At 39.7% G+C, this 20,614-nt stretch overlaps 1 protein-coding gene across 1 annotated transcript; it reads right to left on the reverse strand.

Annotated features, from left to right (window-relative positions):
- Positions 1–451: 451 nt before the first annotated feature.
- Positions 452–19,806, reverse strand: ATP6V0D2 (ATPase H+ transporting V0 subunit d2). Its single transcript, XM_006112982.4, has 8 exons — positions 19,506–19,806; positions 13,855–14,026; positions 11,773–11,951; positions 10,370–10,449; positions 8,363–8,440; positions 4,997–5,173; positions 2,805–2,882; positions 452–2,298 (listed from the first exon to the last, which is right to left on the reverse strand). The coding sequence occupies exons 1-8, from the start codon at positions 19,633–19,635 to the stop codon at positions 2,137–2,139; spliced, it is 1,056 nt and encodes a 351-aa protein (XP_006113044.3). The 5' UTR covers positions 19,636–19,806; the 3' UTR covers positions 452–2,136.
- Positions 19,807–20,614: the final 808 nt, after the last annotated feature.

A 20,614-nucleotide genomic window follows, 5' to 3' on the forward strand; every position in this document is an offset into this window, starting at 1 on the left:
CCTACAGGCTCCCATTGTCTGCAGTTCGCCATTTGCAGCCAAGGGGAGCTGTGGGAAGTGGAACACTTTGATAAACTCTGGTTCTCAAACTGTGGGTTGAAGCCCTGAAGTGGATCGTGACCTCCACATTAATGTAGTCACCGGGGATGGTATTAGGCTTGCTGGGGCTGAAGCCAAAGTCAGAGCCTCACTGCCCAGGGATGAAGTCCTCAATCTTTAGCACCCCATCCCTTAGGGTAGCAGGGCTAAGACTTTGGCTCTCCCCTGTCTGGGGCCATGGTATTTGGGCATCAGTCCCCCTTCCTAGGGTCATGTAGTAATTTTTGTTGTCAGAAGAAGGTTATGGTACAATAAAGTTTGAGGAAACCCTGAATTAACCCAGAAAGATCAGTCCTGCTTTGCATTCAGGGATTGCATTAAAAAAAAGAGATGAAAAAGACTATGTGTGGAATAGAAAGTGGTTTAATCTAGTTTTTAATTGACAAATTTAGTCCAGATACAAAGCTACTCATGGAAGCAATATTCAACAGCTGTTATTATTTTAACACAAAAAATAATTAAATAAATAAGTTAATACCACTGCAACTATCCATAGACTGATCTAGCAGCTGACCACTGCCTCAATTGGCATCTAATGCCCTGAAATACTTTCCTCTCCAAGTTTCTCAGAGAAACTTTGTCACAAAGACTGTTCACTCAGTTTGTACAAGTAGGGAGGATTTGATTATTAGTGCAGACTCATTTACTTTTAGTTCCTGTGTGATGAACCTGTTAATTCTGTCCTCTACGTTTTTCATTCTTCATAAGACTGTAAATAAGCTCCTTAATTCCTATTAGCAAAAGAGTATTGCAAGACTTTAAAAGACATTTTAGTCTTCTTTCTTCCTATATATAATGTAGCTGCAGACTAAGAAGTTTTGGTCATGGAGTAACATAGGAAATATAAATTAGGAAAACATAGTGAAAATAATAATGTAAGCAGGCAATTACATATACCGAAAATGGAATACTGCAAACCCTTTATATGTCAGCATATTGTCTTTTTATAGTAGTAGTAATTTGTTTTCTGATAATTTGTACCAGATAGGGTGGATCAGAGATACCAAATAGACCCAGAGAATTTCTTTTAAAAAGTGACTCATTTTTCCTCATGAATCATCAGCTTTTAATAAATTCCTAATATGTTCCTATAGAAAACTGTCAGCTCATATTATTACAAAATAATTTAAAATTGTAGTATTCTTCTGTCCTAGGATTCATGCAGTACATTAACATCTTTACTTTTCTATATGAGTCATAAGTATCCAAAACAGCATGAGAAATTCTGGTATTTAACTTCTCAGTTACTTTGGAATTTAACAGATGTTTATCTAAGTTGCAGCTTTCCAATGAATTTGTCTTTTTTCCTCTAAAGTTTGAATGGATATAATCATCTTGATTCTTGTATAGTACCTAACAAATGGTATCTGAGTGCCCCCCATGATTACAGTCTTTTGACCTTTACACACCACTTGTTCCATGATTCTGGGACTTGAAGTTTAGTGGACACGTCATAGATGAAAGAAAATGGCAGAAGAGTAGCAAGAGGGTTGTCACAAATTTTGTCTGTCTCACTCTTCCCCCAGTTAATCCCTCAGAATCCCTTGTAAGGCAAGCCTTGAAGCAACATGAAAAAACCCTTAATTTTCATTTAACTATGGTCTAGATTGAAATGGTAGTTCTGTTGTCATGCACTACACCATGTCTTTTGGGAAAACTGCTGGTCTTCCAAAGTAAATGCTGTGATGAGATTTCCAAAAACTACTAGTGCAAATCATAGAAATTACACTTATATTGGTGTGGGAGCCAAAGAATAAACAGACAATTATAGGCAATTTTTATTGACCAACTAAATTAACATGGGCACATTTGCGGGAGGGGAGGAGTTGAAGGAACAGCTACAAATAATTAAATATCTGATAAAAGGAAAAATACTTGTTTCTATTATCTTCTATTGTTCTGCTTCCATTGTGCTAAACAGACAATTGACAATTAAAACATTATTTAAAAAATGGGTAAAAATCTTTAATCTTTTGTTTTTCTTTATATTCACAAATTGTTTCTGGTTATGTACCTTAACATTATAAATTATCTGAATTAGAAAATAGGAATATAGTTGTTAATTTTGGTTCTATGTCTCTGGGAAATGCATTCTGCAATCCAGACAACATTCCTGCTTTCTTGTTCCTTCAGCTTTATATAAGCGTAGAACACTCCAAAATGGAACTGATTATTAAATGCAAGCACATTCATTTTTACCTAAGGAAAAACATTAAATAGGAATTATTTTTAAAATATTTCATTAAAAAAGAATAGGATTCTAAAGCACTTTACAAACTTAACTAACTATAACCAGAGATTTGCCCACTAAAATCATAATAAAAATGCAGCCATGTCCAGTTTAATTGTAGCAACTTTAACAAATCACAGCAATATTATCCAAGAGTTTAGGGCTGGAAATGAATACTTTCTACTATGGATAATGCAGAGGATATTTCTATAAGTGTTTTATAATTGCTTGAGGTGAAATTTGGCCAGACCATTAGGCTTTACATCTATACCCTGACATTTGTTGTATTTAGAAAATGAAACCTGTTTTGTAACATCCAAACATGTCAGCTATATCAATCCAATGTGTCCTGACATCATACTGGGGCAGTACAGACTCAGAAGAAATAGCACTATCAACTGAATGACCACTACCACTTCCCACCATAGCTGAGTAAAATTATAATAGTAATACATTTAGAGGTAGAACATCTTACCTCATATTCGAAAAACGCATCTTCCAATGTCTTTTCGCCAGTACCACTTCCTACCTCTTCAAACAAAGCTTTGTACTCCTAGAAACACAAATCACCACCATTGGGAAATAATCTGTTCACTCATCCTATTTATCAAAGTCAGGCAAACCCTCTCTATATTAAGTAACTTTTCTGTATATAAGAACCCATGCAGATGGTACTTGGTTGTTTGGAATGCATGGACCGTGCAAATATGCACGTAAGGAGAAAAATACTACTATTTGCTCTTGTTTTACCACTCCTTTCCCCTCCAGACCTCAAAATTTAAAAATGAGAGAACTACAAAGGGTTTGTTTTGCATGAGTATAAATACCCATTTATTTCAGGACTCCTTCAGTGACTTAGAACCACATTTTCAGAAAGGCAGCTTCCAACTTGTGAATGCAGATCAAGTAACTAGAGGCACAAAAATCATGCTTGCACTCACAGTACATTTAACAATTACAAAGTATGTGGCCAATTTGTATTTATTTGTGATGCAACTTATGTTACAAAAGGGAGGCTGAACCACAAAATTCACTACAAGGATTGGATAGTTTCCCCCTTTTCTATGTCCCCACATCCCTGCTTATACTTTTTGTTGTTTTGGGAGTGTGTGTGTGTGTGTGTGTGTGTTTTAAAGGAGGAGGGATGTTGACCCAATGGCACTCATAAGGGATGACAGGAGGTAAAAGGAGAGAAAGCGAGCTCTGTGATATAGTTGTCTCCTCAAGATTCAGGCCATGTGGAAACTCACCTACTGTTGGTTGGTGGTGGTGCTAGGGCTCAGCTCAAGACCGGTCTATCAGCCTCACTCTTCTCTGTGCATGTCTTCTCTACATTAACCTCTTGTGGTGGTTAGATATTTGTGTTCAAAGACTTGTCTTCACTGCTGTGCTAAATCAGTACTGCTGCATCAATGCAGCGGCACCAATTTAGCAGGGCTGGTGAAAATACATTATGTTGACAGGAGAGTATCTCCTACTAATGTAGTGCAGTGTAGTCACTGCTCAAGACTGCTGCAAGTAATATTCGCTTAGTCTCTGTTGCTTCACCCACTTTAAAGAGAATGTTTGTGTGTGCATGTGTTACATGCCTCACCAATGGCAGGGCATTTCAGATAGGAACCATGATGCCAGTGGACAGGAAAGTCCTATGTGACCTGGGATCCTTTTCCTGTAAGTCCCTATGATCTGTAAATTTTGAAGGCTGCAACCTTTCACTTTCATGGCTGCCTAAGCCCCTCTTCCTTGAGGTAACCACTGAGAAGCAAAGGTGCCAGTTAGAGAAGGGCTGTAGGTGCGGACGCAGCCCTGGGCTCCAAGGTTTTCACACTTGCTCAGAGTACTATAGGTTGAGGAACTGGAGAAGCATAACCCAATCACTTTTAAGCAGTGATCCTGTACTAAATCAGTATGGCTTCTGCCAGAGCAGTCTGGAACATCACTCCTGCTTCATAATCACAATACCAGTGAAATTTATCCCACTCCCACTTCACTGCTCTGTCCAGTTTGAAGGGAAACTGGGCCGAATGATATTGTAGCCCAGCACATGCAGAGTTTGTTCTTGTCCTTTAAAATGCAGGAGAATTCACTATGAACTCAACTGCTGGTGGGGCCAGCTCATGCCCTATGCAGGTAAAAGAAAGGAGAAATTCTCTAGCTGAGGGAGACTTGGGTTCCCTACAAGATGGAGGTGAACAAGTGGGGGCCAGAATACCTTGGAACAAGGGAGAACCCTAGTCCGCCAAGAAATGTCAGATTTGTCTTCCTTGTTACAGTCTATATGCCAGCACCTTCCTTCTTCTCCTTTTGGGTTTCTTTTCTTGTTGTTGTTTGTTCTCAGTCAAAGATTTACTTTTTCCAATAATTAAATTAGATACATTTAGTTGCTTGTGACCTTTGTGGTATGAGAACAGTTTTGCTTGTAGGAAGGTATGAATTGGCCCTACTTTCATTTCTCTATGATGGGCACCTTATACTTCACAAATGTAATACAAGAAATTGAGAACAGTAAAGGTATTGAAGACCTTTGATTCAATACACTTTTTTATGTGATTGATTCATGTCTTGGATATTTGACTTCTTTAACATATTTTAATCTTGTATGTGCATCGCTTTTCTTGGAAGTCAAGATCCTGAAATATTGAAAGATATTTTAAACATCTTACATACCGCATAGTAATCTGCCACACACTTCACTTGCTCATAGTCATCTGCATTAGCCAGCAGGTGTAAGCCTTCTGGATAAAGTTTTCCACAAGTTGGATATAGTTTCTCTCTGTCGTCCTTACTCAGCTCTGTGCCAAATGAATTAATGGTGATGATAAAGGCACGTCTGTCTGCTTCAAACTTAATTTATAAAAACAAAACAGAAAACAAACTTAGCCTAATTCTGAAAAACAGCATAATAATGAGTGCTAGCATTTAATACCATGAATAGTCCCATTAAAGTCTACTCAAGGTCTACTCAAATCAGTAAGTAAGTATTTGCAAGGAGTAGGTCCTGTGATTTTTTGATATTACGTACTCAAAAGAGAAATTAAAGAAAGTTAAGCTTTCATTCTATGGCTCTTGCAACGACATTTCATCCCAACCATTGCTCCTCTCCCTCGTTTCCCAACTTCTTGCTTCTCAAAACTTTTAATTGTGCCGACTAATAGGAAATCTTTTTCCAACTCTGTTGTGGATTTAAATAACATTACTCAAAACATTAAAAAGGAAAAGGAGATAAAAAGCAGATTGCATTTATTTCACTTACTTCAGGGTGCTGGCAAGCTGCTATTGAGATTAAAGGTGAAATGGAAAAGTTTAAAAATAGTTGCTGAATCTGTATACTTAAAACAACGGATAAGGATGTGGCAGAGGTGAACTAAGACATTTTGTCTGCCAAGTTCAGGCCTTCGGATTTCTGTGTTTTTTACACACTAAATGATTGCTAACACCTAGAGAAGAGAACTGTATTTCTTCTGATGGATTTAGATATCAGTGATATCTATCATGGCAGGGGAAATGGAGGAAAATTAATGCCAATGTATAGCCTATGTTTTGTTCCTCTGCACAGAAGAAAATTTCACTTATCACATATTTTAAAGATAGATGAAAGTTAAAATGATCTTTAAATTTACCAATTATTTTACAGACATGACACCTAAAATAGTTTTTTCCTTTTAACAGTGTACCTTTTTAAAAACAGTAATGGATCAGCAAATTACTGAGGTTTGCTTCAGAATTATCTGTATCAAAATACAGCAAGAGCAGAATTTAGGCAGAGTGTGCAGTGCTTCCAAGTATGTGAACTTTCAGAATGCTTTGGTAAGCAGAGAATTACAGTTTTCTATTGAGCAATATAACTTGTTTGCATTTTAGTAGTTGCAACATTGTTTTGCAAATTTAGAACAGATTCACATTCCTAGATCTTGAGTATATGGCCTAGAACAAGTTGTAACAGTGATTTGATTGCCCTTTGGCACTGGCTTCAGCATGCAGAAAGAGAATAAACAGCAAGGAAATTATTAGAAAATAAGTATGCATGAAAATATTTCTGGTTAATAAGTAATAGAGCCAAATCCTACTTGCTTTACAAATGTGAGCAGGTACATCAATCCCAGTGGGTCTACTTTCATGAGTAGAGAGGGCAGGAGTATTTCACCTATAACAGTGGTCACCAACCAGTAGAGCAGATCTACTGGTAGATTTTGGAGCCTCTGACAGGTGATCCTAACTGGTTTGGCCAAGAGGCTATCAAGTGCCAGCACTTCAGCTGCCCCTCCCCCCACTGCTGTACAGCTCCTGCCCTTTGCCTTGGAGCTGTCCTCAGGAGCCTCCTGCTTGCTGTGCAGGGCAGGGGAGGAAAAAGAGGGGCACTGATATCAAGGTGCCCCCTCTCCCACCCTGTATCCTATCTCCACAGAGCAGAGAGGGGGGCACAACAGGACTTTGGAGGGAGTTTGTTGGCTGCTTTTGGGAGTGGTGCTGTGCTGGGGGCGGGGAGGGGGGAAAGGTGAGCCTACCTAGCCCCACTGAACCACCACCTAAGAGCCACCTGAGGTAAGCAGGGCTCAGCTGGAGCCCACATCCCAAAACCCTACCCCAGTCATGAACCCTCCCCTACAGCCCAAGCCCCTGCCTTAGCCCCAAAAACCCCTGCATCCAAATGCCCTCCCAGAGCCCTTACGTAGAACCCCCTCCTGTACCCAAACTGCCTGTCCCAAGCTCAGCTCAGAGCCCCTCTCACACTCCAAATCTCTTAAGCAAAGACCACACCAACCTTCTGCTCTAGCCTGGTGAAAGTGAGGGAAGATGGAGTGAGCAGGGGGAGGGGCCTCAGAGAAGGGGCATAAAGGATGTGTGGCAGGGTATTTGGGTGTGAGGTAGATCTTGGATTGCACTTAAATTCAGAAAGTGATTTCGAGCTTAAAAAGGTTGGAGACCACTGACCTATAATGTCTATTTAGGATGACTTTTAGCTGTTATATCTGTACTATTTTGAGGACAATGCACATTTTAATGATATTTTAAGATAATAACTTTTAATTTTGGGAATGAATATGTGGAAATGGTCCTATTGACTGCAGGATGGCTGCATTCTTGAGTAAGGTTTGAAGGATCAGACTTGAGCATATCCGTATGAAAGTACAATACAGCATAAATGCTATTTCTTCTTTATCTGTTGATTAATTGAATTTCTTTATTAGCCGTCTTTATAAAAAAGAGACTTTTCAGCACGTCCTTAGATCAATTTAATGTTACAGAGGGAGAAATCCTTCTATAAAGAACTCTACACTCATAGCCAACTGATCTATGGGGAATTTTTAAAAATGCTTAGCTTTGACATACCTTGTTCCCACTGAACTCATTGGTAAAACTACCATTGACTTCAGCTAAAGCTGATTGGTAATTTTGTCTGAATTATTTTCTCATGGAAAATGCTTTTTCTGCAAAATGGAAACTTTCTAGGACAACAAGAATGATTAAATGTCTAGAGAACATGACCTATGAAGGAAGGCTGAAAGAATTGGGTTTGTTTAGTTTAGAAAAGAGAAGATTGAGGAGGGACATGATAGCAGTTTTCAGGTATCTAAAAGGGTGTCATAAGGAGGAGGGAGAAAACTTGTTCATCTTGGCCTCTGAGTACAGAACAAGAAGCAATGAGCTTAAACTGCAGCAAGGGAGGTTTAGGTTGGACGTTAGGAAAAACTTCCTAACTGTCAGGGTGGTTAAACACTGGAATAAATTGCCCAGGGAGGTTGTGGAATCTTCATTTCTGGAGATATTTAAGAGTAGGTTAGATAAATGTTTATCAAGGATGGCCTAGACAGTACTTGGTCCTGCCAGGGGACTGGACTCGATGGCCTCTCAAGGTCCCTTCCAGTCCTAGTATTCTATGATTCTAACCAATTGTCACTCAGAGAAAAGTTGAGCGTCAGGCAAAGTAGTTTCACTAAATAGGGAAAGAAGAAGCAGGAAAAGCACTTGAAGTAATTAAGCTAGAAACGCCTCATGGAATACTCAAATGCTTAAGGACAGTGCTCTTCTTACCTCAAGAACAGGGCACATTATTTCTGCTGTGGTACCTCCTTGTTTTTCACAGAACTTATAGAAAGCCTCGAGATAAGACTAAACGAAGGAGAAAAAGATAAATTTTATATAGAACTTCTTTAAGGCCCCAGGCCAGCAAATAATTAAGTATGTGGGTACTCCAGCTGAATTTGATGGGTAAGATAAGTATGTACTTAAATGATTTACTAGATTGAACTTGGAAAATTAAAGTGTCTTCCTCTTACAATGTTAATACAATAAAACTTAAATTGTCCGGCACCCAATTGTCCAGCGCTCCCAATAGTCTGGCATCAAAATGGCAAGCGCCCCTGACAGAACTGGGACGGAACCCGGAACTGCTTAGGTCAGCCGCTCTCACGTGGGTTACAGCAGGGAGGGAAGGTGTTTGGCTCTGGGGAAGGAGAGAAGGGGAAGGGGGATTGTGTTACACACGGCGTCCCTGCCAGCTCACTGAAAAGCTGGCCGCTCAGTGCACGTGCCCCAGTGCCTGGAGGGAGACGTGCGGCTGTACCAGGACCTGAGCATAAGGTGGGAGGTGGGGGATGGAGTGGGATCAGGTTACAGCAACGAGGAGAAGTGTTTGGCTCTGAGGAAGGGGAAGGGGAGGGGGATTGGGTTACACACGGCATCCCAGCCAGCTCATTGAAAAGCCGGCCGCTCAGCGCATGTGTCCCAGTGCCAGGAGGGAGATGCGCATCTGTACTGGTAGCTCCGGGCATAAGATTGGGGATTGGGTTGGGAGTATGCAGTACCTCCTGCTACTCTGGCATATCCGATAATCCGGCACCACCTCGGTCCCAAAAGTGCCGGATTATCGGAAGTCTACTGTAACATCTAAAGTAGGGGTGGGCAAACTTTTTGGCCTGAAAGCCTCATCTTGGTAAGGAAATTATATAGAAAGCCACTCCATCACTTGTCCCATTCAGCTGCAGCTGGAGAATGGGATTGGCGACTTGCCTTGTTCCTCTCACCTGCCTGGTGTTCCTGATGGGGAGTGAAATCCAGGCACAGGGGCTTTCAGGCCCTCAACCCTGCTCCCTAGTGGAGTGCTGAAGCACGGCAAACTCTTGCTCCCTGGCAGGAACAGTAGAGCACAACAATCCCACAACCCCATTACCAGCTGGGCAATGGAATTGAAGGGCCAAATTAAAAGCAAATAATTAGCTTACACCTGCAGCATTTTCACTAATGAGATTTTGAAATATAGAACATGGTGATAGTTCTCAAATTGTAGGGGTTTGATCATATTTGTGCAGGGCCAGCCCACAACATTTTGGCACCTGAGGTGGGGAGCTCAAATTACGCCTCCATGGCCCCCCCCTTGCTTGGACCAAAACTTCGAAAGGTCTCATTTCTGCCTTATTCCTGATCTACCCCTCACGGCACTCCACCATCTCTGTGCATCTGGAGCAGAGAGAATACATATGAACCAGCAGCAGACGCAATTTTCTACACTCTGGCCGTGTCCAGACTCAGGGGTTTTTTCGGGAAAAGTAGCCTTTTCCCGAAAAAACTTCCCCTGCGTCCAGACTCAAGCCGCGTTCTTTCGAAATTATTTCGAAAGAACGCGGCTTTTCTTTCGATGGCGGTAAACCTCGTTTCACGAGGAAGAACGCCTTCCTTCAAAAGCTCCTCTTTCGAAGGAAGGCGTTCTTCAATGTAAAGAGGCTGTCTTCGAAAGAGAGCATCCAGACTCGCTGGGTGCTCTCTTTCGAAAAAGCGGATTTTTCTTTCGAAAGATCCGCCTGCAGTCTAGACGCGATCTTTCGAAAGATGCTCTTTCGAAAGATGCTTTCGAAAGAGCATCTTTCGAAAGAAGCCTGCAGTCTAGACATAGCCTCTGGGTCCTAGTGGCACCTCCTCCCCACAGTCTGGCACCTGAGGTGGCCACCTCAGTTCGCCTCATGGTAAGGCCAGCTCTGTATTTGTGTAATTTTTTTCACTTTTATAGGAAGTTCACGGTAGAGCATTCCAAGAAGCATTTACCTTGTATAGCTTGTTGCGCATTATTTCAATGTTCATTTCATCCAAGTCATTTTCAGACAAGCAGTCTTGAAAGAAAGGTGCTGAAAACAGAGTTTAAGTTACAGAATAAATTCATATGGAGATATGAGTATCTCTGACAAGTAGCAATCTACCAGCTGTGTGTCACAATCAAGGAAGTGTGGTTTCTGTTATACAAGAAAGTGTAATTTGAGGAGGAATAGGGAGGAGAAACAGGAAGGTAAATATGTGAAATCCTCTTAATTGTTTTCTTTATACTGGGATTCTGCTGCAAGGGGAATCAATTCATCTGTCAATACCCAAATCTCCAGAGAACATCAAATGGGGATTGCTAATTAAGGCTCTAGCCTACTCCCTGGCACAAGTAGTTAGGCTGGGCTTTAGGGAGTTTACAGAGGCTGAAGTAGTGAACAATCTTTCTTTTAAAGTCATGGAGCTGCTTTGTGGCCCAGTTGGTGGTGTAGCCTCCTTAGCTATACCCCTTCAGTATGTTTTTGTACATGGGGAAGGAATAGAGGATCCATATAACAAAGGATCCTTCAGCCCCAATCTTTCTCTAGTCCTAGCCAGGCACCCACCACCAGCTTCTCCAGGGCTGGAACTGGCAGGGGCAGAGCAGGTAGCTCTAGCTCCTTTACACGGTGAATGCCTGCATAATTGGGCACAACACAGTGCAGAGCATGAACACCAAATTGTATCACTTTGCTCAATTAAATAACTTGAAAATACAATGTGTGTAACTAGCGAAGCTATGCTGGTTGTTCACCATATTCCTTTGCTTGTACAGTGTATCCACAATCTTATCCCTTGGTCTGTTTTATCTTTAGATTATAAATCATTCAAGGCACAGCTTGGCTTTTTCTCTGTTTGTACTGTGTCCAGCACAATGGGTTTCCACACCTTACTGGGCTTTTGGGCAATACAATAAAATAAATATTTAATAATAATTGCTTCCATTACCCGGAACCTTGGCACCTAAAGAAAAATAGGCCGGATTTTTCCTAAATGGTTCAGTTATGGAAACAGCTGTTTGTAGATGTTTACAGTAGACCTTGAAATAAGAATTCAATCATTATCAGAGTCATTTGATATTTCTGAAAGTAAGCTACAAAAAATCTAATCTAGTGTAGCATGTTTTCTTTATGTGATTGCTCTGCAGGTTAAATAAAAATTGGTAATCAACCAGTGTTTTGTTGAAAGCTCAGAACACCACTTCAAAATTGCATCCTGTTCTGCAATTCTCTTGCCAATTACTCATAGGTTAAATAATCAAATAATATTAAATGTATTCAAACAACTGCTGATGTGATCTGAAATGAAATTATCAGGAATATGTGAAGAGGAGCATATGTGTAGAAAAAAGAGAAATCATTACATTTTCATACCTAATGGTGTGTCAACCAAAATTGCATTGAATAGTTCAGCAGGGTTTGGGGCAATGCTGACTGCTTCCATTTGCTCAAAACTACCCAATGGATGGCACTTGGGAACAAGTTCAGCTATGGGTCTCTGATGCAGTGTACCAGTTATCAACAGAATCACGTTGTCAATCATATAGCTGTATCTGAGTTTGGAGAAAAAAGTTACAAAATTTCTTATTAGGAAAGTTTGCCTTAGAAAAATTGAGAAACAGAGCATATAAAAGTAAACCTAAACCACCAAAATACTTGCTCTGTTTTCAGCTATTCAGACACCAACATCCCACAAACAGAAAAATAACTGCTAGATAACATTCATTTTGAACGCTGGTGTTGCTTAGACATTTAAATGCTTTTGGACTTACTTCTTTCTTTAGAACAAGTATAAATGCAAGGAAAGTGTTTTTATGCAGCACTGCAGCCTTAGGATGTGGTTTTGTTTTAAGATCTACCCATACATTATACCAATAGTACATCTGCTGAATTAGAAGCTGCTGCAGTTTGGGGATATTGCTGTTTCCTATGAGGAACGTTAGGATAACGGCAACTATTGAAAGTGACTATATTCAGAGTTCCTTTTGTGATGGAGTTGTACTTTTAAGTGTGTTATTATGACTGGTGGACTCTATGATTATAGAATTTGGGTGGATGACCTTGGCCTCCTGCAGATCACTCAGTATCCTTCAGACCAGCCACATGGCTATTTGGGATTCTCACAGAGATTTCTTCCCTCTTACCAGCCTTCTGTGGGTTTTACTACAAGAGTGAATGGACAGCATGTTGCAAAATGGTGAAATTAAAAAAGGAATATTTTTTTTAATCAAATTCTGTGAAACAAAAATTGTGAATTTTGCAGTTTTAGTGCTTAGCTGTCCTAGTGTAGTCTTGCAAAATCATTGGCTACATCTAGACTGGCATGATTTTCCGCAAATGCTTTTAACGGAAAAGTTTTCCGTTAAAAGCATTTGCAGAAAAGAGCGTCTAGATTGGCACGGACGCTTTTCCGCAAAAGTCCCTGCCAATCTAGATGCACTTTTGTGCAAAAAAGCCCCGATCGCCATTTTCGCAATCGGGGCTTTTTTGCGCAAAACAAATCTGAGCTGTCTACACTGGCTCTTTTGCGCAAAAGCTTTGCCCAAATGGGAGCAGCATAGCATTTCCACAAGAAGCACTGATTTCAGACAGTAGGAAGTCAGTGTTCTTGAGGAAATTCAAGCAGCCAGTGTAGACAGCTGGCAAGTTTTTCTGCAAAAGCAGCTGCTTTTGCGGAAAAACTTGCCAGTCTAGAAGCAGCCACTATGTTTATTAGTTCATGCACAAAATTAACTCAGCCATCTTTATGATAATAAATAAAATATAATGATACTTTACTTTTGTGCCAGGAAAAAATTACTACCCCAAACTAATCTGGGAAGTTAATTCTTGCAAGTTTGTAACAATTTATTAAAAGGTAAGATAAGAAGGAACATATACTAAAGTACTTACGACTGAGAAAAGGAGATTTTCTAAAACACCCAAACCAAAATATATCAGGTCTATATTTTCTCAGTAATGTGTTGTTAAAGTCAAGACCAGATCAAATAGGACTTAGACTTTTCAAATACAAAGAATTTAACATAGAAATTCATATTTAGACTGCTATCTTGAAGCAAGATGCAGAGTTTGCTATATATATGGAAATATAGAATATGTATTCTGCACTAGAACTCCTACCCCTTCATATCATGAGTTTCTTCATCTTGCCCCAGAAAATCCAAACCCTAATTTAAAAACAGCGATATAATTAGAAAAATGTAAATCCTTCTTCCCCATCTCACCTCCTCCACTCCAAACAAGGAATATAACTTTGAAAGTGTTCATCCATGATGTAACAAATAAGAATAGATTTTAATGCAGGTTTCCAAACACTGTTACACATCTTTAAAATGATACAATATTTTTTAAAAATCACTCATTGACCAGCTGTGTGTAAATTGCAACAACACAAAATTTACCTTGACTTACTTTGAATAATTTGGCAATTGAAATGAACAAGGTAACCTAACTTACGTGATGAAGTTCAGAAATGTGGCAAGGGGTTCAAAGGCATGGTTTCTAAAGTAGTGAAATTCTGTGAGTAATTTGGCTTTCAGTTTATCATCAATGGTGGAAACGGTGAGAGGGCCAGTTTCATTGGCCAAGAAATTGCCATAGTCTGTGGTCTGTAGATGTAACTTCAAGTCTACAAAAAGAGTCAGAAGATGCCATGAGGATAAACTGTCACAATGCCAGAAGCAGAACCAACTAGAATAACTTTGCATTTATAGTTTTTTACCCTATATTTCTATATTAAGATGATCATCTTCTAGTGAAGTCAGAGTGAGTTTTGCCATTATCTTCACTTAGGACAAGTGCAGGGCTAGTACAAATTTGCACCTTCTTTTCCTAACCAGGCTTTTTTAAATACCATAGGAGATGACCAATTGTGAGTCATTCCTCAGATGTTGTATTAGGGCAGGGCTGCTTTAATCTCCATAGAGTCTTACCAGTGATACTTCAGTGGCAATGGACTGAAATAGCACATTCTCCCATCCACCTTCTCAGAACAGCCACCAGATTGAGTTCATTTACAGTAATCACATTCAACATACCCCCTTTGTCAAACAAACTCATTCTAGTTACTACCTGTGCATCTACCAGTGTATTTCTAGGTCTTCCTGCACCAGACTGAATGCAGCCAGTAAAAACTAATCCTTATGAAGGAAATCCATGTTAAACAAGTCTTACAGAGTTAAACACAAGATTCTGTTGACAAAACATTGTAAAGGTTATGTCCTTTTAAGCACATAGTCTATAGTCAGTGGAGTCAGAAAACTGAAGATTGCTGCAGTACAGATTTATTTTCTAATTGAAAATATACTTACTTAATCCTAGCACGAGGAAAAATATTTGTCTATTTATCATGCTCATAATTATATCTAAAATCAAGTCTATATAGATAAATATTTTTGTACTCACCAATATTTTGTATCACAGCTATATTTTCTAAAAGTTATAATTTTGCCTTTTTTTCCCCTTTCTTAATGTATTGAACTAACATGTAAGGATTAGAATACTTTACTATGTCATCAGAGAGGAACAAGACTCAAGCTTCTTGTGACCTTTTTCCAACTGCCTCATTTGCCTTGATTTACTCCACATAAATGCATTCTGAGCAGCTTGATACAGCTGCTCATAAGGGGTCTTCCTTTGGAGCTGAGGTGGCTGGTCAACCTATACAGCATAACCCAGACACCAATCTCTTAAGTCTCAAACTCTGCATAGAGCTATCACTATATTTCACTGATAGGATCATCAGAATAGGCATTGTATCAGCAGTGTTGTTGTAGCCATGTGAGTCCCAGGATACTACAGAGGCAAGGTGAATGAGATAATATCTTTTATTGGACCAATTTCTGTTGATGAGAGAGACAAGTTTTGAGATTACACAGAGCTCTTGAGGTCTGAGAAACTAACAAATGCCACTGCTAAATATAAAGTTAGAACAAATTCTTTAGCATAAGTAATTAACACAAATTTCAAGAGACCATACAAAGTGAAGTGGCCTGTTAATACTCCATCTGTTATATCAAGGAAAAGGCATGGTGGAAAGCTGCTGGGGGAGTTGTTAGTTGGTTAAAGATTGCTGCAATAAACCATGAATCATCTTTATTTAGTCCATGATTTTTAGTGTCTAGCAAAGTTATGAATGTAAACTCCCAGGCTTGTCTTTTGAAAGTGTTGTGCAGGTTTCCTTTGAGGATCAGGACTGATAGGTAAGATATAGTCATTGCTTTCTTCCATGTGTTCATCCACAGTGATAGGTGGTTTGGCTATATCTAGATTACTGATAGCGGCACAGTTGTAACACTGCCGGTAAAGCACTGTAAAGTCTTCCCTGTAGCTGCTCTATGCCAACAGGAGAGCTCTCCTATCTGCCTAATTAAATCCAATGGAAGATTAGTCACTGGACCAAAGGGTCCCATGCCCATGTGCTGCAGAAAAATAGGTGAACCTGCACCCTGACCTACTCTACCTGGCACTGCTGCTGGGAAGCACAGTTTGGGTGTGGGAGCTTTCCCCACCCTGCTTACCCAGTGCTCCTCCTGGGGATATGGGAAGCTCTCATGCCCCAACCCTGCTCCCTGCAGCAGGAGTCCTGGGAAGCAGAAGCCCCTACTACGCCCTGCCCCTGCTCCCTGGCAGAGGGGGAAATGCAAGTGGAATGGGTGGGGAAGGGCTACCATTTGCACTGGCCCAGGGCCCCACAATATAGTAATCCACCTCTGATTAAATCATCCCAATGAGTGGCGTTGGTGGGAGAGCATTTCCTGCCAACATAGTACTATCCACACCAACACTTCTGCCAGTGAAACTTATGTCAGCCAGAGGTGGTGGTGAGGCAGGGGTTTCCACACCTATACTGACCAAACTTTTACTGATAACAGTGCCATTGTAGACTTAGCCTTTAACTTTTATCATCTTCCTGTGAGAGTTCATTTGAGAGTGTAATGCTTGTTTTTGTTTCACTCTATAATTGCTATTGGGGCATTTGGTGCACTGGTTGAGATACATCACATGTTGTGATAGGGATGTTTAAGACCCCAGGATCTTCAAAGACATATTGTAGGGGTGTAGCAATGCAGCCATGTCTTTGGGTTTTGCAGCTACTGAAGGGCTTGGTGCTACTTTGAGATATGTCTGATCTGGGGGCAGCTTGCTTCTGATGATGAGCTTGGAAAAGTAGGGGAGTTGTATGAAGGCCAGTAAAAGGGGTCAGGAAATACTTTTTCAGATGAGGTCTCTGTCAAATAATGGCTGTAGATGCGTATGTATTGAGTTAACTGAAAACAGAAATTCTACCTGTGACCAGATTGTAGCATCTTCCCTATCACCCAGAGAACATGCAAATAGTGCAAATAGATAGCCCTATCACCTACTACGAATGCAAATAGTGATCCCTTCGGAGAAGCACATTAATAACATTAGATGAAAAATTCAATAGTTCATTCAATCCCCCAGAAGTCAACACTTGACCCTAAGGAGATCTCCATTATTTTCTAGTCTCCAGTCTCCAGTTCCTTAGCAAAATAACAGTCCCACACCCTTTTCAATAACTTTGGGTGTGTCTAGACTACAGGGTTTTGTCAACAAAAGTGGACTTTTGTCAACAAAACTATACCTGCATCTACACTACCGCTGAGTTCTGTCGACAGTAAGTTGACAGAACGCGGCAGTTTTGTTGACGGCAGTAAACCTCATTCTAAGAGGAATAATGCCTTTTGTCGACAGAGTTCTGTCGACAAAAGGCGCTATTGCATCCACACTGTTTTTTTTCTAGACCAGGAGTTCCCAACCTTTTTCGGTCCCCGTAACCCCTTGGCTTTTAGTAAACCTTCCCGTACCCCCTATTCACTATGAAAGGAAATAAATTCTGGACTCTAGAATCCACAACTCCTTTCACTAACACTACTACTTTTGGAATATTTCAATTAGGATAATCTAGTTATTTACCAAATATTCCCCATACCCCCTTGACAAGCTTCTCGTACCCCTTGGGGGTACACGTACCCCAGGTTGGGAACCTCTGGTTTAGACTCTCTGTCGAAAAAGCGGCTTGCTTTGTCGACAGAACTGGATGTAGTCTAGACGCTCTTTGTCGACACAGGCTTTGTCAACAGTATCTGTCGACAAAGCCTCTGTCAACAAAAGCCTGTAGTCTAGACGTACCCTTTGTGACCTTCCCACTACTCCTTTATGGGTCAGAACCCCTAAATTTATAACTTAATGTAATTTCAGATTTAAATAACTGAAATGAAATTTATTATTTTAAAAATCCTGTGATCATGAAATTGATGAAAATGAACCATGAATTTGGTAGGGTCCTACACATAGTGCATGTAAATAGTGATGTGTGTAATTTTGATGCTCTTTCAGTTTTTGGTTGTCAGTGTTAAATTTGTGGGAGATGAGGGAATCTGGTATTACTTTAAAAAAATTGCCAAATGCTTCAAAGGAAGGAAATCCTGAACAGTTAAATGGACAGAGAACAATTACACAAAAGTTCATGACAGAATAGCAGTTGCTACAGGCTGCTGCTCTAATGTGTGTGGATTCTAAAATAGAGTTAAGATCAGGGAACAAGATTAAGAAAACTCATTAGAGTTAATTTATACTGCAAAGCTCATTTAGAGAAGGATCTTGGTATCTTACAATTATCTGTCAGTAAAATACCATGCACTCATTCAGTACTGCAGAAATAACAATAAGATAATTTAGTTCAAAACTTTTGAAAGGCAGATACATTTTTGAACAATGGTTTTCTCTCTAACAATATCTTAATTTTTAAATGAACTATCTATCATGTAGTTTATTTCTCCAGAACATGATTAACCATTTTTTTCCTTGAATGATCACTCTTTGGAAAGATTGGGTATTTTTTTAAAGATTGGATAGATGGTGAAAAATACCTTATTTTTCAAAGTGAGGTATTTCTTCACTCTTTAAAAAAACAGCCAAGGAGCTAATTTATGCTCTCAGAAAACTCAGGAAACATCACTTGTTTGCCTACTGGAAAGTGAAGAAAAGATAAAGGAAGAAAGAGCACTGGGTTTAATAATTCATTGAGCAGGAGATATTTGACTCATGGAAATAGCTGCAGTAGGAATGTCTGGAGAACTGGCAAGGTTCTTAGGCCATAATTCCTAATACAAAAGAAGTTACAGGACAGGAACTAGTCATGCTCATATTTCCAGACTATTATAAGGTCCACTACCCAAGCCTTGTAAGAAGAGAGAGAGGAGCATTTGTGTGGGCAAGTCTCAGCTTCCTCATCCCTTCTACTGATTCTGCTACCATCACTGCAGAAGCAAAGATGCTAATGTTTGAGGCGCAATGAACTGGCATTTCTATTATGCTGATAATTTTACCTAATGCAATTCCAAACTGTAAAAACAAATTGGTTAAATAAGTGTAGTTTTTACTCTTAGATACAGGAGAACATCGTTTATTTCATTTGTTTCGTTTCATTGTTCATTTATTTGCTAAAGAAGTTTTCTGTTTGTAATTTATTTTTTTAGAAATGCCTGGAGAGGGATCATCTGCTTATCTATTTTCACAGGTCGGCATGAGCTAGCCTGTGGCCAGAAAAGCTGTTTTGGAAACAACTGCCTGTTCTCGTCTCTGGAACAAAGTCACCTTCACAAAAGCCTTTATTTGTTTAAAAGTAATGCAACTTTATCTCCCTAAAGCCCAAATTTTCCCCCTTTTAAATGGAAAGTCTCTTAATGATCTAAAAATTATTCAATAACACAATTCTATAATCAGAACCTTTATGGAAAAATCCAATGGATACCTTACCAAATGGTAAGCTTTTTCTAGGTTTTTGTGAACTATATGATACATATTTATATAATTCTGTATAGCATGGTGAGAATGCACAAGTAAGGTATCAGTCTCTGAAATTCTCATCCTAAAGATTTTTGGAGTAACTTCTATAGAACCATATTGACTTCACTTCTATTAAATTCCCTAGGACTTTTCCAAAAGGGAAAAACAAGATTACTATTTGCTGACAATAACGTCCATTATTGTCTGTCTTTTTCTGACCTTTCTCTTTTTTAACTTTTATCAGTCATCTAGCCAACAATATTTCTCTCAATAAGGAAAACTAACAGACTCACCTTCCAGTGTTTCACATTGCACTAGGTTGATGTAGTCCGCATTCGTCAAGATCCCAGATTTAAAACCTCGGACCAGCCCCTCCAGGTAGCCATGGTCCACATTGAAGTAAAACTCTGAGTACCCTGGCATGGAGAACAAGAGGGTTTAATTTCTGTGCTGTTCTGTAGAAGTGACAGCATTGAGTCTTGTGCTTCTCTTTTGACAGTGATGACCAGTAGTCACTAATTTCCAGTCAGCTTGTGGTTGGGTTTTACTGGCTTGTTTCTTCCTGTTTATTGCTCCCAGCAGAGTTTGGCTGCACTTTGCTTGATGCTTACAAAATACCAGCTAATCAGCCAGACAACAAATTTGTCCTTTCTGTCAGAATCAAAGACTGGACCTGCTGTGGGCTAAGGAAAAAGAGAAGAGGGGGGAAAGGATTTAACCACTGTTTAAATAAAATGATTTGGACCTCAACTTATAAAATACAATCAAGCTTGACTTAGATTTTTATGCTTCTCGACTATATTAGGGTCAGGTTTTTTTAGGTCATCTCTGATCACATATTAACAATGCTTGTACTAAGTTGCCTGAGTTCAGATGCTGCAAGGACCATTCAAAAAATCATATAATTTTAAATATGTGTTTTTACAAAAGAAGGAATTATCTTTTGCACTCCAGTAAAGAGAGTAATGTGTAAAAAATGAAAGATTACTATTCAGATGTCCTACCTCATCTTGAGGTATGATGGGATATACAAAGCCTGCACTGGTGAGGAAAGGGTTAAGGACATACTTTGAGCTTAATCAGTCTATCCCTGCTACACCTGCCCTAGGTGTCAAGCTTGGAGAGAGGAGTTAAAAGGGAAGAATACAACTCATTTGGGGGCTGACTTTGAAGAAGATCAGATCTCCAGCTCTCACTCTAAGAAAAGCTTGGGTGGGTTCAGGAAATGCTTGGGAGACTGCTGATTTCCAGAGTTTCCCTAAAGGAAGTAAGGCCTGGCATGAGATTGTCTTTTACCAGTGCCTGGCTTGTTCATTTGTAATAAGACTGTGACAACTAGATGAACACTATGGGCAGGGCTCGACAAACCGGGTGAGTAGATCTCAGCTGGTTGTTCCATGCA

This window comes from Pelodiscus sinensis, chromosome 2 (genome assembly GCF_049634645.1).
Source record: "Pelodiscus sinensis isolate JC-2024 chromosome 2, ASM4963464v1, whole genome shotgun sequence".
NCBI lineage: Eukaryota > Metazoa > Chordata > Testudines > Trionychidae > Pelodiscus > Pelodiscus sinensis.

Bases quoted from the DNA above. Each gene is read 5' to 3' on its own strand.
- ATP6V0D2 (XM_006112982.4), bottom strand. From the start codon at position 19,635: ATGCCAGGGTACTCAGAGTTTTACTTCAATGTGGACCATGGCTACCTG. The intron at 5,174-8,362 runs GTAAGAAGAGCA...TTATAAATTAAG, and splicing joins TAATGTGCCCTGTTCTTGAG to TTTGAAGCAGACAGACGTGC. The intron at 2,883-4,996 runs GTATGTAAGATG...TTGTGTTTCTAG, and splicing joins GTGTGGCAGATTACTATGCG to GAGTACAAAGCTTTGTTTGA.